We start from the raw sequence: 18,877 nt of genomic DNA on the forward strand, positions 1-18,877 counted from the left end.
AAGACGATCCTGGAGGATATTCTGGTCCAATGCCATGTAGGGCTTTATAGGTCATTACCAACACTTTGAATTGTGACCAGAAACTGATCAGCAGCCAATGCAAGCCAGGTAAATCATGTTTCCATTTTAAAGTAGTGCTTTCCTCATCGTCCAACTCAATTTTTGCCATGGATACATTTTAGTATCCTTCATTTATAGTGTAATTAGAGGCTGGGATATGACCAGCTTCATCTGATCAGTTTAGGCTACTGAAGGCATACTGTACTTCCTTGATATGGGCTGCAAAAGAGACTGGAGCTTGTTACCATTATGCCTGCCTTGCACTTTTTTCCCCAACATCTAATGCTGCTCCTTATATACAGTGGTACCACTCCTTATGAACTTAATTCGTTCCGTGACCAGGTTCTTAAGTAGAAAAGTTTGTAAGAAGAAGGAATTTTTCCCATAGGAATCAATGTAAAAGCTAATAATGCATATGATTGGGGAAACCACAGGGAGGGTTGATGCCCTGTTTCCTCCCAGGAGTTTCCTAGAGAAGCCCCACAGAGGCTTCTCCCTGCTTTTTTCGGTTATAGTTTCGGAGGCTCGGGTTTGTAAGTGGAGAATGGTTCTTGAGAAGAGGCAAAAAATCTTGAACACCCGGTTCTTATCTAGAAAAGTTTGTAAGTAGAGGCATTTGTAGGTAGAGGTACCACTGTATCTTGGTTTAGCAGACTTTGGGATGAGCATTATCTTCATGCTTAAAGAAACGGACTGTGCATTGTTACTAAAGAGCATAGTGAAGTTTTTTTCCACTATTTCTGCTGATTTGTATGATTGCACTTTTTTACTTATTCTATTTTTTGTTTCATTTGTTTTGGTTTCTGAGGGAGGAACGTGTATCATTACCTTGTGTACTTCGTGGGCGGCTTCTTGGTGTGGCCGTTTGCCACAGGCACTTCCATTTCCTTTCACTTGAGGATCGATCTCATTCATTTGAGACAATCTCCCACCATATATCCCTATCAGACAGATTATCTCCTACTAATCTGTAACCCTTTTGAAATGCTAAACACAGGTGACACTTGTGACATCTTTTCTGTTGTGGTTAGCTCTGGCCCAGCTCCTGCCCCAAGGAATGTGGAGGTGGATGTGGGGGAAACATCCACATGCCACAGGCCTGTTTTGCTCCTGATAGAATCTGCCGATGAAGTCTCCTCTGACCAAAGAAGCGTGAGTGACAGGGAAGAGGGGAGTTTGGCAGACAACCCAGGAGGATATCAATCTTCCTTATCATCCCTGGAGTCTGAACAAGAACTTATGACATACCCACGCATGCAGAGAGTGATGCATAGGAGAGAACAACTGAAGGATTATTACAGGAGATAAGTGAGGCCACCTGTGGTTGGGTGGGTCTGCTGTAATTAGTGCTACAGATAAAAAGAGCAGTGTGCTGATTTAGCATTGTGGAAGTTTATCTGATTCATAGTTTCGTCAAGATCGTGGTTTTGCTGTTTCCCTGTTCAAGATTGTGTGTGGACTTTCTGGACTTTGGAATTGGACTCAATTTCCCAGTTACTGGGTGAGAAATTGGATTGCATTTAACCTGTGCCTTGTGTGTACCAGAAAATCCCTTTGACATTTAAAAGGGGAGTTTGTTCTGCTTTTCTGTTGATAAAGACTTTTGGTTTTCCTTATATCGTGTGGCGTGTGTCTTTCTGGACCAATTACCCTGTAATTACGGGCGGTTGGGACACACCGGCAGAACATTTTCTGTGCCTTCAGTTGGGTTGCTCAACAAATCGATGGGTGGTTAAACAAATTATTCCAATCCCTTTTCTACACTTGTCTGACCCCACCCCACATTGGGGAGAGTGACTGGTAACTGTTTTCCTACTGGCAGGCAGCACATGGTGAGAGAGGGAATAAATAGCAGTAGCATTTAGACTTATATACCGCTTCACATTGCTTTACAACCATCTCTAAGCAGTTTACAGAGAGTAAGCATATTGCCCCCAACAATCTGGGTCCTCATTTTACCGACCTTGGAAGGATGAAAGGCTGAGTCAACCGTGAGCCTACTGAGATTAGAACTGCCAAACTGCTGGCAGCTGGTGATCAGCAGAAGTAGTCATTGCATCATGGAGGAAGGATGGGGGCATTTGTAATCCTGCAGTCTCAATATTAGACAAGTCTTCCTTAACTTGTCTAATGTTAAAATCGTAAAGATAGCACAAATTACCAGCCTTCCTGCGGAGAGGGGCGGCATACAAATCCAATAAGTAAGTAAGTAAGTAAGTAAGTAAGTAAGTAAGTAAGTAAGTAAGTAAGTAAGTAAGTAAGTAAGTAAGTAAGTAAATAAGTACATAAGTACATAAGTACATAAGTACATAAGTACATAAGTACATAAGTAAACAAACAAACAAACAAACAAATAAATTTCAGTAGAATAAGGCTTGGGTAAGTGTGGTCGGACAGCATATTTTAGTAACAGTACAAAAACTGAACAGCACTTTATTGCAGCCATCTGACTTTTCCCTTAGATGCTTCTAGGTGGTAATGTGGGCCCTGCCCCATAGTTATTTTTATTGAATAAGAGGAAGTGAATGAATGAAACAATGAATAATTTCCACTATCCATGACCAATTTGCACCATCTTCATGCACACACAGATATTATCACACGTTTCTATCTATGTCTACATCTGACTATAGAGAACTGGTTGGATGTAGTGATTAAGGCACCATACTAGAAAGAGATCATGAGTTCCAGTTCTGCCTTAGGCATAAGCCCAGCTGAGTAATCTGGACTATTCACTTTCTGTTAGCCCTATGAAAGAGGCAATGGCAAACCACTTCTGAAATCTTGACAAGAAAACTACAGGGACTTGCCCAAGCAATCACCAGAACTCAATGGTGACTTTGTGGCACACACAAAAATATACTGGACTGTAGCTTCATTTGTTATTTTCTGACATAGTTAAGAGTTCTTTGACAATCCTAAGCATATTACATTTGCTGACTGATATTATTAATTAATTAATTAATTAATTGAATGATTGGTTGAATGATTGATTGATTGATTGATTGATTGATTGATTGATTAATTAACCTTGTATGCCACCCAACTCCTGGAGGACTTTGGGCAGCTCACAACAAAATTAAAAACATCGTAATTACAGGAACCATCAAAAACATTGATTAAAAACAATTAAGAAACATATACATCATTCATTTCTGGCTGGATCTTATAAGGCAGTGATGGTGAACCAATGGCACTGGTGCCACAGGTGGCACGCGGAGCCATATTTGCTGGCATGCGAGCTGTTGTCCTAGCTCAGCTCCAACGTGCATGTGTGTGCTGGTCAGCAGACTTTGGCTCGCACAGATGCTCTCAGAGGGCATTTCTGGCTTCCAGATAACCTCTGGGGGAATGGGAGAGGGTGTTTTTACCTTCCCCGGGCTCCAGGGAAACCTTTGGAACCTGGAGAGGGCAAAACACAAGCCTACTGGGCTCACCAGAAGTTTGGAATCAGGCCATTTCCGGCCACCAGAGGGCCTCCAGAGAGGTGTGGGAAGCTGTTTTCACCCTCCCAAGGCATTGAATTATGGATGTGGGCACTAGCGCACGCCCATGCTTTTTCGGCACCCGAGGAAAAAAAGGTTCACCATCAGGATATAATGGTGAGATCAACGGCCCCAGGCTGCCAGGAAGTCAAGTCTTCACTGCTTTGCGGACGGCCAATAGGATAGGGGTAGTCTGGATCTCAGGGGGCAATGAATTCCGGAGGGTCAGGGCAGCGACAGAGAAGGCCCACCCATGTGGACCACCGGTCAACATTGCTTAGTCAACGGAACCTGAAGGAACCCGACTCTGTGGGATATTGCTGGTCACTGGGAGCTATGTAGTAGGAGGCAGTCCCGAAGATAAGCCATATAGCGCTTTAAATGTAAATTTAACTTAAACTTAAATATTAGATTTGTTTATATTGTCTTATTATTGTTGTTAGCCGCCCCGAGTCTACGGAGAGGGGCGGCATACAAATCTAATAAATAAAATAAATAAATAAAATAAATAAATAAATAAAATAACCAACATCTTGAAATACGTATGGAGATTAACCGGAAGCCAGTGCAACTCGCAGAGGATTGGTGTAATGTGGATGTACCTAGGGGCTCCCACGACAGCTTGCATGGCTGCATTTTGGACCAATTGCAGTCTCCGAGGGTAGTCCCATATAGAGCGCATTGTAATAGTCTAGCCATGAGGTGACAAAGGCACAAGTGACTGTGAGGAGAGCCTCACGATCCAAATAGGGTCGCAATTAGTGTATCAAGCGAACCTGTACAAAGGCCCTCCTGGCTGCAGGTGTTAGATGTTGTTCTAATTTAAACTTAAGTCCAGGAGGAAACCCAAATTGCGAACCCATTCTGAAAGGAATAATTTCTCACACACACACACCCATAACCAAAGGTGGAAACTCGGTATAATCTTTCGGAGGCAAACCCGCAGCCACTCAGAAGTGATCAATAATAGGATGTAAATGCTATTTGCTTTCTCCCCTTTTGTTACCAACATATCTTCAGAACAGAAGAAAGAAAGCAGCACAAACATTCTATTTTTGATCAGTTCTGCCTGGATAAATATTAGTCAGCAAGTGTACCACATGAGGGCAGTTTTAAAACACTCTATACAAAACTGATGTAAAGTCATTTCAGAGATTCTGCATCATGTCAAATATAATTTGGGGCTTATGCAAGAAAGACATTGATATCAAAGGCACACAGAAAACTGAAGGATCAGTGCAAAAATCAAGGAAAGATTATAAAAAATGTAAGCACCTCCAGCCTATCAAAAATATCAGGGCAAGTCTCAAGATAGGCAGTCTTTACAATACTTTCAGTGCTATTTGTCTTTTTTATTTTTTCCAGAACCTCAAAATACAGTGGTACCTCTACCTATGAACTTAATTCGTTCTGTGACCAGGTTCTTAAGTAGAAAAGTTTGTAAGAAGAAGCCATTTTTCCCATAGGAATCAATGTAAAAGCAAATAATGAGTGTGATTGGGGAAAACACAGGGAGGGTGGAGGCCCTGTTTCCTCCCAGGAGATTCTTAGAGATGCCCCATGGAGGCTTCTCCCCGCCTTTTCCGGCCCTTTTTCTTTCCAGGAGATTCCTAGAGAGGCCCCATGGAGGCTTCTCCCCACCTTTTCTGACCCTGTTTCCTCCCGGGATATTCCTAGAGGCCCCATGAAGGTTTCTCCCTGCCTTTTCCGGAGGCTTGGGTTTGTAAGTGGAAAATCGTTCTTGAGAAGAGGCAAAAAAATCTTGAACACCTGGTTCTTATCTAGAAAAGTTTGTAAGTAGAGGCGTTCGTAGGCAGAAGTACCATTGTATATATAAACGCAAGTTTATAACTTTCACTGTTTACATACAGGATTAGAACCTCATGTGTAATTATAAGAGTCAACTCAAATTCTATATGGTCAACTCAAATTCTAACTATACAGTTAAGGATAGTATTCCATAAGCATCAAGGCAAGGTAACTATTTTGTACGAAGGATCAAAGTGCTACAGATCCCATCCAGCTTTATAATTCCCAATGAAGCTTGCTGATCTTAGCTTGGTAGTCTTTCTGTACTTCCTTATACTTTTATTGATGTGATAGCCTCAACCAATTCACATAGGAACCAAATCTTGTTCTGACAACCACTTCATATTTTTTGACACCTGAGAACTATCCCTTGAAATGGCTGTTAATATTATATAGAAGGTTTTCTAACTTTACCAAATATTAATACAAAAACTGACTTCTCATAGAAAATGTGCAAAAGTCAAAGAATACTGTTGCAATCCCTCTTTCAGCATTAACCTGCTTATTGATTAGACTGGAATTCTGATATTCAGTATTGGCCTTTGGCTTAAAGGCTCTTCAAGTGTTATGTACAACATAGGGAATTAGACATTTTGCTAATTAGCCACTTGAGAACTAAGTTCTGACAATGCTAAAAGCTGCAGTAGAAGAGTTTAACACGGAGCAATGATCAATTCGCCCTATGGTACTAAAAAAAGGAACATGGTTATTTTAGGTACAAAAGCCTGAGAGTTTGCAGTTCTTGTAAAAATAAATGACCTGACAGTTGTTTTTAAAGCTGTGGGCTGTTTGCGAGAGAAATCTCAGCTTTTTTTGTGAGTCATTCTGTTGAAAATAGCAATTCATGAACAGAATATCCACACAAGCTGAGTGGGACTGAAGCTCCAACCTCTGTCCAATTATGTGAGATGAGCCATATTGAATTTAATAAGATATATTTTGGATAGTTTGAATTTCAGACTCCAAATTAATGGATGCATGTATTTGCTTGATTACATTCTAACTTTCACTTGCCAGGTTCCAACAATAATAGAAACAAAAAATAACTCAGAAAGCCTGGCTATTTGTTTACATTCAAATAGTCACCATCTTAAATTTCTTGGAATATATTGTATCTCTTTCAGTTGTTAGAGAAGAATATAAGGAAAAAAATGGTCTCCGGGGAGGGGATGCACTGCAATATTTGTATTTTTTCCTTTTTTTGTATTTAGATTTATATGTATTATTTGTATTAAAAAACAAGGAAAATTAAAAAAAAGTAGAATGGTAGCTAGGTTTGGCTCTCCAACAATCTTTTGGGGGGTATAAAATAGCTGTTTTCTGATTAAAAGAGTGCTGATTTGAATCCAGCTACTCCTTCATCAATCATGTTCCAGGAAAACAACTAGAAAGTGCCCCATTAGAACTGATGCAGGGATATGAAGAAAACAACAGTATATTAGAATATGACACTATGTAGTCTATTTAAAATGTGTATTAGAAAATAGGACGTAAGCAATGCGGAAGAAGTTATGATAAAAGCGAGAAAGTTAATGGCATACTAGCCTCCTATGGCAATGTTTATTGACTAAGTTAATGTGTTTTGTCTTGTAGACTCCAAATGGGTTACTGTTGACCCCGAGTCCACTGCTTTCTAGCATTCACTTTTGGAGCAGCCTCAGTCCTATTGCTCCCTTGAGTCCTGCCAGACTGCAAGGACCAAACACCTTGTTCCAGGTAAGTTTGTACATGTTATCTCAGACCAATCTTTGCCATTGGGAACAAAAAACAGATATAGGAAATCTGTAAGAGTTACATCCTTTGCTCAAGAAACAAGATCTTCAGAATGGGGCCGAGACAATATTATAAACCGATTATTCAATGCTTAGAAAACATATGAAAGCCAGAAGACAGGGACATCAGTGTTGCAGTAAAAATGGCTCTGTCCCAAAATTGTTCATTATATTGCTTGTAAATGAATTAGGAGCTAATCTGCTGATAGTATAGTGTACACATCAGAGTACTTTCCTGATAAAACAACAGTGGCAATATTTCATTGTAAATGAGATTAAAAAATTGTTTGACAATTTTTAGTACATAATGAAATCTATGGAATTTTTAAATACATAATGAAATCTATGAAAACGGTTAGTATAATGCCTTATCTGAAACTGAAATCTTTCAGTAATGGATATTGAACCTTGTATTAGAAAAGCTACTATCAATCTCATGGGTGACAGCTATATATACTGTATATAGTATACAGCTATATATACTATCTATCATGGGTGACAGCTACATAGGTCCAAGGCACCTCTCTTAATCTCTTATCAAAAAAGAGAGAAGTGTCAATGTAAAACTATAGCTGCATATGAATTTGCCCTCTTGGGTGCACTTGACTGACAGGAGGACAAATGAAATTGATGTCCATGTGCCGCCTCTATGTTGGTTGAAGTAGGCAGGATTCCCTTGGGGACCATTTGTTGGGGGTCAAGGGAAAGGGAGAGTTTTGCCTTCTCTTTCTGCTCAAGATCCCCATGTACAATTGGTGGACCACTGTGTGACACAGAATGCTGGACTCGATGGGCTTTGGCCTGATTCAGAATGATTCTTCTTATGTTCTTATGTTCTTAATGGGATGTGTGAATCAGTCCATAGGGATTTAACTGGCCTCGATTAAAATGTGATTGACTCATCCCCATGCAAGCATACAGTCAGAGACGGGCTGCTAAGGTGGAATGGTGATGTGTGCTCGCCCCCGTGGCTCCAAGTGCTAGCAGAGTCCAGTGCAATTATGCTACTGCACCTGGGCAGGTAGCGAAATCGTGCGCCTCTGTCTCTGCCTCTCAGCATCCATCAGGTATTCATCTGGTCCATTTGCTCAGCAAGATCGCCATTGACCCGTCCTCCACTGCCACTGCCTGTGGCCCATTTGCTACCATTGTAGCCCATTCTAGAAATGCTGACTGGCACCGCACCAAATCCCCCCTCCCCCTGCAATATTTGCTGTATAAGACACACAGACATTTCCCCCCACTTTTTTTGGCGGGAGGGAAGTATGTCTTATACTCCTTAAAATACAGTAACTATTATGGCAACCAAGGCCCTAACATTCATTAGATTAAAATTTTAAAAATCAGTGGGTCACAACTTTGTTTCCTATAACAATTGAGAAGAAGCGGTTTTGGATTGAGATACCAAAGCTTTACCAGGAGTAGCCTTGTTTCTTTTGTGGTGTTTTATCTCTGTAGAGAGTCGCAGGGAAAGAACCAGAGGGAAAATCAGGGCTCTCCCTTTTATATTAATATTTTCCAAAATGAAATATGACTAAAGGAGAGGATTAAGTTTTCACCAACTCACCTTCGTACCATGCCTGAAGAATTTAAATAATAGTGTAATCTACCAAAATTTAATTAGCAGTGGGTAAGAGCTCTGAAATGGGAATTCATTAATCCTGCAGAAGAAGGAAAAGGAGATCCAAGTTTCGCCCACCCTTAGAACTTGCTTTGCTCACTCTACAGGTAGTCCTTGATTTACAACCACAATTGAGCCCAACATTTCTGCTGCTAAGTGGGACATTTATTAAGTGAGTTTTGCTCCATTTTGCGACCTTTCTGGCCATGGTTGTTAAGTAAACCACCGCAGGTGTTTAAGTTAGTAACACGGCTGTTAAGAGAATCTAGCTTCCCCATTGATTTTGCTTTGTCAGAAGTTTGCAAAAGGGGATCATGTGACTCCAGGACCCTGCAGTTGTCATAAATATGAGTCAGTTGCCAAATGTCTGGATTTTGATCACATGACCATGGGTGCAGTGTTACGTTGAACCACTACGGGCTGCTTTAGGAGCGCAGCTGTTGCTAAACTTTGATTGGCTAATGCAATTATGCCAGTTATATTTTAAGGAGCTGCTAGAGCAGACCTGGGCAAGATGTGGCCTGAGGGCTGGATGCAGCCCACCCGCTGTCTGTGACTGGCCCGCGGAGGTCAGTCCAACTTTTCTAGATAAGAACTAGATGTTCAAGATATAACATATAATATATAATTATATATATAATATAATATAATATAATATAATATAATATAATATAATATAATATAATATAATATAATATAATATAATATAATATAATATAATATAATATAATATAATATAATATAATATAATATAATATAAATTATATTATAATATTAATTATTATATTATATTATATTATGTTATATTATGTTATATTATATTATATTATATTATATTATATTATATTATATTATATTATATTATATTATATTATATTATATTATTATAATAATTATAATTTATAATTATAATATAATTAACTCAGTTCTACCCAATAATGTACACTATTGAATAGAACTGAGTTAATTATATTAGTCCGCCCTCTAAAACCATCACAATTTCTCATGCGTCCCTATGGCAAAATTAATTGCCCACCCCTGCGCTAGAGAATCGTTGCCTCAGAACTGTTTAAATTGTGTTACTGACACAACAAAGGTTAGTTGAATTACAGTCTTTAGTTACTACCCCATCAGCTATTAAACATAATAATGTGATGCTGCAATGGCCATAAATGTGAAAAACAGTCACAAGTCATTTTTTACAGTGGTTGCAGCTTTGAAGTGTCACTAAATGAACTGTTGTAAGTTGTTGACTGCCTGTACATACTTGGCTTTCCAAGGGGAAGTGACCAGTGGTATCCCTTCCCATCATCTGCTCCTTCAGCTTTATCCCTGAACTCTGCTCAAAAAATGGTTTAGTGGTGTTTCCAAAAACAAAGACATGTTATTTTGTCACAGACACTACCTGCTTGAATCCATTTATTTTGCGTTGACGTACAGGTAAAACTACTTTTGTTTCCCAGCATAGCGAGTAGAGGTGATTCTGCCGCAGGCAACTGACGTCAGTGGCTCAGGCTAATTGGCAGAGCCTCCGCAGATTGTAATTAACTCATTCTGGATCTAAAAGTTTGCTGTGTCATTAGGATAATGAGAGACTTGTTCATAGCTGCCATTTACTAAGCAACAAAGGTAGAAATAATAGCAAGGAAATGCAGTTGAAATTCATCGACACCTTACACGCACTTCTCAATTTGAATCCATGCAGTTAATTGTTTGCTTAGTACTTACAGTTGCTGCATTGAATGACTTAAGGGAAACCCCCTAAAATCCTTCCTATCCAGGCACAAAAGCAAAAGGAACTCGTTTAAAGAGCCAACTCTCTGACATAGCATGTCAAATACGAAGTTTGGATAGACAAATTGTGGCTATTTACAAAATTGTTAGTTGGCTCAGCAAGTAAGCTCCATCTTACTGGGCAGATCTCTGCAATGAATCACAGCCCTTTATTTTGTTTGTAAAGGAATTTGGGAGTGTCCTTTATTTATTTATTTAATAGATTTTTTAAAAAAACAAATACAGTGGTACCTCTACTTGAGAAGTAAATTCGTTCCCTGACCAGGTTCTTAAGTAGAAAAGTTCTTAAGTAGAAGCAATTTTTCCCATAGGAATCAATGTAAAAGCAAATAATGTGTGCAAACCCATTAGGAAAGAAATAAAAGCTCGGAATTTGGGTGGGAGGAGGAGGAAGAAGAGGAGGAGGTCAGTCACTGCTGAAGGAAGAAGGTAATGTGAGGGGAATCAAAAAAATCCAAAACTTTAAGGCTTAAGTGCGAGGCAGCCTCCCATACACTGTACCAGAGAGAGAAACCCAGGCTGGCAAGAGGGAGGAACCTCCTGCTCCTTTGACCGAAAGGCAGCTGCTGCTGCTACCGGCTGCCTCTTCCTGAAGGACTCCTGTTCTGTCGAGCTCTCTGGTAGAATCCTCCCGAAAATTCACAGATACAAATGTCAGACACACACACATTTGAAAATTCAAAACAATGTTCTTTATACCGAAAATTCAAATAAACTAAGCACTCTTTTTGTATAGTAAAGAGCACTCATCTCCAAACAAACTGGTAATTTGTACAAGTCCCTTATCAGTTCTGAGATACTTAGCTTGCAGCTGTGAGGCAATTCACAGTCCTTCTTCTTTCACAAAGTGAAACACACTTTGCTCTGGTTTAGTTTCAAAGCGGGGGAAAATCAGCACACAAAGGTCAAAGTCAGCAAGGCAGTCACGAAACACAACGATCAGATAATCCTCCACAATGGCCAAACCCACAGGCTGCTATTTATAGCAGCCTCACTAATTACCACAGCCCCACCCAACCACAGGTGGCCTCATTTTCTTTGATAATAATCTCTCAGTTGTTGCTGCCTATGCATCGCTCTCCGCATGCGTGGCTGTATCATTAACTCTTGTTCTGAATCCGAGGAGGAGCTAGATAATTGATCTCCTTCCGAGCTGTCTGCCACACTTTCCTCCTCCCTGTCACTCATGTCTTCTTGGTCAGAGGAGCCTTCATCAGCAGATTCCAGTGGGAGCAAAACAGGCCTGCGGCATTTGGATGTCTTCCCCACATCTACAGTCCTTGGGGCAGGAGCTGGGCCAGAGCTAACCACAACAGCTCCCCTTTCCTCTCGCTTGCTAGCTTTGTAGCCAGCGCCTTTCCTTCACTGTGGTGACTCCTTGGTTTGGCTGAAGCCAAGTTGATCTGGCCAGGGCAAAGCACTCCCTTCTGCCTTTCTGCACCCAGACGCTACGGGAGGCAACATTGTGCCAGGTGTATGGGAGGCAGCTGGGTGTATGGGAAACAGCAAAGTGGTTTATTCCCTCTCCAAGTGCCCAGAGAAAGGAAAACGCTGTGTTTGGTTTGGGCTGCCAAAGCTTCCTTAAGCGCCACCGAAAGGCTCCTCTGGCAGCCCAGAAAAGCCCGAGATGGCCAGGATTAAAAGGGGAATGGCAGGAAACTGGCCGGGCCTTCGTGCCACTCTCAAATTTCCTGGGAAATTTTTCCGGGCTCGGGTTCTTAAGTAGAGGCAAAAAAATATTGAACACTCGGTTCTTATCTAGAAAAGTTCTTACGTAGAGGTACCACTGTGCTCCTAATTTATACATGACTGTGCTCATTTACATATTATTTACTTATTGCTATATATTACTTATCATTGCGTTTACAAATTATTCCGGTCTTTACATTTAAATCTAAATATATTCCATACATTTCAGTTACATATTTTACTTCCCCTTGAAATTTGTCTCTTTTTTAGTTTTTTCCTATCTTCAATCCACTTGTACCATTTCTTCCATATGGCATGAAATTCCAAATCCATTTGTCCTTTCAATTCAATTGTTAGTTTGTCCATTTTGTCAGAGGGTGTATTCTTTTGTCTCCAATATTGCGTAAATACAATTCTTGCTGCTGTTATAATATGTAATATAATATATATAGTTGTTTTGTTATATTCCCCTTTTGTGATTCCTAACAAAAATAGCTCTGGAGTGAATTCTACTTGGAAGCCTGTTATTTCCTGTATCCATCTATGAATTTTGGCACAATATTTTTTTGTTTCTTTGCATAACCACAATGTACAATAGAAGGTACCTTACTTTTGACCATATTTCCAACAGTTTGGTCCCAGATTTGGATAAATCTTTGATAATCTATCGGGTGCCATATACCATCGATAAAACATTTTGCCAACTTAGTTATTTGCAGTTCCTATTCCAGATTTCCCCCCAATCATCTAATTCTATATTAGGCCAATATTTTTTTGCCCATGCTATCATGACTCCTTTCACTATATTTTCTGCTCGGGCAAATTCTAATACAAATGTATACATTTTTGTAATTAATCTTTCATCTGGGCCATTCAATATTTTATCTAATTGTTGCAGGACAGTTTCAAATCCATATTCTTCTTTTAATAGCCAAATTCAAGTTACATTTTAGAGTTGGTTTGTTCAGAAACATGCTGGCTTTAATTTAGTTCCCACGATAGCTCTGGACAGAACTGTGCTTCCAGGGGTGAAATTCACAGATTCTGGAGATTCGGTAGTGGAAATTTTGAGTAGTTCAGAGAACTGGCACATACCTTTGGCTAGCCCCCAAGTGGGGTGGGAATGGAGATTTTGCAGGTATTCTTCCCCTGCCCACCAAGCCACCTCCACAGAACTGGTGGGGGAAATTTTTGAATTTCACTTATGTGCTTTCCCTGGAAAAGAATGCTGATGACTTGGTGGGAGTGTGTGGGGTGTCTTATGACTCTGGCTAGAGCAAATGAAGGCTAGAACCTCTGCTCAGTTCTGGTTGATGTGCCAGTTATAGTTCTTTCAAGATCAAAAAGCTATTGTGGATAATAGTTCTGTAATGTGCTCTACGTGGGGTGCTTTTGACACTGACTCAGAGCAACAAGGGAAGAACGCAATGATTAGCCTGCTGGTAGGCAAGTATAACTTAATATTTATTCTTAAACTGCTCTGTTTGCATACAAGCTTCTAAACCTAATTTAAACTCTTGGTGATGAAATGGTGTGGGGCTGGGCATTTGAGGTAGTCTTCAAAATGCTTTTTTTCCTGATCTTTTGAGATCATTGAGGATATTAAAGTTCCATCCCTTTGAGTTAAGGGGACAAATTTTGGAGACTTGCACCACTGGGATACCTTACCTCCAATTTTGTTCCTAGTCCTTTTCTTGATAACCTCCTGGAAATCTATGAAAAACATCTTATTTGGGCTTTTAATGAGCAGTGGTGTCCTGAGCTACTACAGTATTTTTGAAATTTATTTTGTTGTGTTTTTACATTCTAAACTGTTCTGAATCATAAGCCTGAGGTGATATAGAAGCAATTTAAATAAATTAAACTAATTTAAATTAGTACATTTTAATAAATTTAAAAAAATATTAGTCTTTATGGGGATTATTTGATTTTATTAGGCATTCATTATTGTCTTGAAGATTAGAATGTCTTAGAGAACATATAGACGTTTTTGTGTTGTAATTCTTTTAAATGTTATTATTTCTATGATTTTTAAAATCATATTCTAAAAACTGTTTTGCCGGCGTGTTTCAACCGCCCGTAATTACAGGGTAATTAGTCCAGGAAGACACACACCACACAATAAAAGGAAAACCCAAAAGTTTTTATAAACAGAAAAACAGAAACAGCTCCCTTTTTAAATGTCAAAGGGATTTTCTGGTACACACAAGGCACAGGTTAAATGCAATCCAATTGCTCACCCAATAACTGGGAAATTGAGTCCAATTCTAAAGTCCAGAGAGTCCACGCACAATCTTGAACAAAACCACGATCTTGATGAAACAATGAATCACATAAACTACCATGAGGCTAAAACACCAAGCTGCACTTTTATCTGCAGCACTAATTACAGCAGCCCCACCCAATCACAGGTGGCCTCATTTTCTCTTGTAATAATCCTTCAGTTGTTGTCTCCTATGCGTCACTCTACATATGCGTGGATGTGTCATTAATTCTTGTTCAGAATCCAGGGATGATACAGATGATTGATCTCCTCCTGGGCTGTCTGCCAAACTCCCCTCTTCCCTGTCACTCACGCTTCTTTGGTCAGCGGAGGCTTCGTCGGCAGATTCCATCGGGAGCAAAACAGGCCTGTGGCATGTGGATGTTTCCCCCCAAGTCCACCTGCACGTTCCTTGGGGCAGGAGCTGGGCCAGAGCTAACCACAACAAAAACAATATGCACCATATCCATCAGCTTTATTGTGTTGGTCTCTTAGATTGATGCTTCTTTTCCAACCCAATGCTATATGAAAATCTGTAGTTCTGATATTTATTTCAATTTTAATTCATTTACCAAAAAAATGTCAAACCTCAGATTGATATTCATTTTAGAATAACATGAAAAAGTATCAGCTTACTCAAAAATCACAAGGAAGTTTTAACTTAGGTTTTCCCTCCAAGAATCCGTCAGAAATGTGCTTTCCCTGAATGTCTTTTTCTGAGCCATCTCATATTCATTCAATCCAAAATGTTTAACTTTGACCCGTGTATCTTCTAAAATTTTGCTTGTACCTGAGGCAATCAGCAGTCTCCATGTATCATTAAAAACATATGTTTGAGAGCTTACAGAGATAGAATGTGAGTATCAGTGACATTTTCCTTTGCTTTTTATTTTTTTTTACAGTTCCCAACTCTGCTAAATGGTCACATCCCGATGCAAATCCCCAGCTTGGATGGGGCCTCTTCTCCAGTTCTCCTTTCTCCAAATGCTCATAAATCCTGATGTCTCAGCAAACTCTGGACTCACTAATAAACTGGATTTGATACAGCCATTCTGATGGGTTTCATTTTTCTGGTAAAGCCAGGAGGACTTGATGAAACTTTTTTACTATGGTTTGCACTTTCCATTACACAGATGACCTACTTGTATGGTGTTTATTTAGCATTTTTATACAGTGAGGGGATTTTTTTTTTGTATAAGAAATCTTTTGTGCATTAAAACAACTTATAATTTTTATATCCTGCTCTCCAAGTGTTGAACACTGTTAATGAAGTTATCTTTCTTAATACATTTCTAAACAATATGTAAAGGATGTGAAATGTTTTACTTCTGTACTTCTGCGTATAATGCATCCTGCTTGTATAAACTATAACCGGCTGTGCCTTCTTTTGCATAATGTTATATAAATGATTTATATATTTTCCAGTATTAAGATATAAGGTTGGAAAGAACCAAGTATTGAACACTTTTCTCCCCATCCTAGTATTTCAGTATTCCCCTTATGGTCAGCCATGTGGTGCAGTATATTCATGTAATTTTGAATTAAGCGCTTTTTCAAATATATAAAGAATATTTTTGTTTACTTCCTGAACTGACGGGCCATAATATTTTGGCCTGTGGGTTAAGAATAGAACACTATTTAGACATTAGTGCTTGAATTCTTCTGAAATAGTAACATGGTCTTAAAATACTTGCAACGTATATTAGGGGCATTTTTTAAATTGGAGGGAATAGCCTTATTCAGTGCCACTATCTTTGTATATAAAGCCAATTGTTAGAAGAGATGTCAATCAAAAAATTATTTTTGTGAACAAGTAAAATTCTCACTTGCTTCTTATCAGGGATGGAGAAAAAGTATCTCCGGTGGTGCAGGGACCAAGGCTTTAAGACATTTTTTTATTTTTTTCAAAAAATATTTTAGTAATGCTTACAAAAATGAAAGTCTAAAAAGATGACAGGTGCCTCTGTAATTGGGAAATAAATACCATAATACCCAGAAGAGGTTTTCAGTGATTTTTCTCTCCTTCCCCATAACCTCCGTTGTACTAACCTTACATTGAATATTGTGATTAAAAATTATCCAGATTCTTGATCTCTTCAGCAGGCTAGAATTCTGAAAGCAGAAAAGAGTTTGCCACTTCCTAACATATCATGACTGGTTCCCTGATGATGAAATACAAAGCAAAGTAAAACTGAATAAATGTAGGTTGTAGTAGAGAAGAGGGGTACTGTCTCTTAGCTGTAATTATAAAGATATACGTACATGCGTATTTTATGAAGACATTAACAATATTCAAACAAAAATTCAGATTAAAGAAGTCAGATTTATGTCATATTTTCAAAATCAATGTGAAAATATTCTCCGTCTGTGCTCCAGCTTTGGCAAAAATGACAAATCCTCGCGTACATTTTGAAGGTAAAAGTATGAAGCAAAAATTAATAGAATTGATTTTCACTTCAATTCTGTTTCCCAAGATTTACTTTCCTTCTCAGAGAGAATATGTTTCTGCTATTTGAAGAACCCAGTGATGTTCCAGACATTTTACTTGATTAGTATTCTGTCACATTTTCTATCATATGCTCCCTATCTCCTTCTTGGCAAGGAAGCATTGCAAAGTGTCAATTTACCACACTATATATGGAAAACATTTTCATTGCCAAAAATATTCTGTTTCATGCACAGAATCCTGCTAGATTTTTCAGGGAATATTTGAGCCCCAGTCCTTTTATGCATACTGATCCAAAATACTGATCCAAGTGTATCCTACATTGCTTACATCCTTTTTTAAACTTCAGAAATATATAGCCTATAGTCAATTCAAACACAGACATTGCATAATACAGGTACAGTTAGCTCTCACCATTCACTTAGTGACTGTTCAAAGTTACAATGGCACTGAAACAAATGACTTATGACTGTTTTTCACACTTTAAGGCAATTAATTGTGGCCTCCCCATGGTCACATGATTAAAATTTGGGCACTTTGCAATTGGCATGTATTTATGACAATTGCTGTCCTGTGATCATATGAACATTTGTAACCTTTAAAGCTGGCTTCTGATAAGTAAAATCATATGCAGAAGCCTCATTTGCTTCATGGCCACATGATTGAATTAACAACTGCAATGATTTGCTATTAACAATTGTAGCTAAAAAGTTGTAAAAAGTGCAACTCACTTAATAACTGCCACTTAGCAACATAAATGTTGGGTCATAACTTGAGGACTATCTGTATTATAACTTGGAAACAAATGTAACAATCTTTTCATTTTTAAATTTAAGCTTAATAAAATAACTTCAAAAATTTTAAGAGTGAAACACGGCATATACATTTTTTCTGATTATGCAACAAAAGCCGATCTTAAAATTCATTTATTTTGGCCGGGGGGAAAAAATAAAAATAGATGGGCATGCTAGAAACATTTGGAATCATTCAATTTTCATGCTAAAAAGACAGAAAAGCATAACACAGCAATATCGTATTATTTTAAACAAATTATCAAAGGTGATTGATCTATTCACATTAAAATCGTGAAAGAAAACTGTTCTAAACTTTGCATAAAATAGTGATTAAGCATCTTTAGAATGGTTTGGAGGAAATAAATAACATGTAACATTAACAGTACTGTATCCTTTGATTTGTGTGGTTTTTACATTAAAAGTAGGTTTGTGTTCTTCTCATTTGAAGAACATGCAGAACACTATTATTTGGCTATTTTGAATAACAACATGCAGAAGTGAGATGAAATTTAAGCTGAAGAACAGTTTATATCAGAAGCAGTTTTCAGGTGTTGTAATAATGGGGACCGTGAGATTTTCTGCCTTTATACTGTATATATATACAGTACATACTGTAACCTTTATATTATAAGCCAGAAAATGTACATCCATAATAAGCTACATATTCAGAGCCATATTTCTTTAACTCATTTCCTTAAATACAAACTAAAGGCTAGTAAGTAGCTATAGATGCTTGATGTCCAAGTGCCCCTAAATGCTGTATCTAACCGTTTCTTCTCTGTCTAAATCTCATGTGCCTTAATTAGTCCACAGTGAACTGGATGGAATTTTACTACAAAATGAAATCTTAGTAATCCAGTACACAAATTAGTCAGACTATTGCTTCTATAATTCTTGGCTTGCATACTACATTTAGGCATTGTAAGGTCCCAGATTGAAAAAGATTGGTTTAATTGTTTAGTTGAATATTTAGCAAGCAAATTAACAGCAATGCTCTCTCTGTATGTTTTTACATACAGTGGTACCTCTACTTAAGAACTTAATTTGCTCCGTGACCAGGTTCTTAAGTAGAAAAGTTTGTAAGTAGAAGCAATTTTTTTCCATAGGAATCAATGTAAAAGCAAATAATGCATGCAAAACCATT

At 38.4% G+C, this 18,877-nt stretch overlaps 1 protein-coding gene across 3 annotated transcripts in view; it reads left to right on the forward strand.

Moving 5' to 3' along the window:
- The window catches only part of ELK3 (ETS transcription factor ELK3), a 54,826-nt gene extending 37,021 nt beyond the window's left edge, over positions 1-17,805 (forward strand). For 2 of the 3 annotated variants that reach the window (XM_070755861.1, XM_070755862.1), the window contains 2 exons: positions 6,948-7,070; positions 15,396-17,805. In XM_070755861.1, the coding sequence (XP_070611962.1) occupies positions 6,948-7,070; positions 15,396-15,494 (222 nt within the window). In that variant the 3' untranslated portion in view covers positions 15,495-17,805. The remainder of the gene's footprint in view (positions 1-6,947; positions 7,071-15,395) is intronic. The other variant, XM_070755863.1, reaches the window with a different exon arrangement.
- The last annotated feature ends 1,072 nt before the right edge of the window (positions 17,806-18,877 follow it).

Source organism: Erythrolamprus reginae, chromosome 6, assembly GCF_031021105.1.
Source record: "Erythrolamprus reginae isolate rEryReg1 chromosome 6, rEryReg1.hap1, whole genome shotgun sequence".
Taxonomy (NCBI): domain Eukaryota; kingdom Metazoa; phylum Chordata; class Lepidosauria; order Squamata; family Dipsadidae; genus Erythrolamprus; species Erythrolamprus reginae.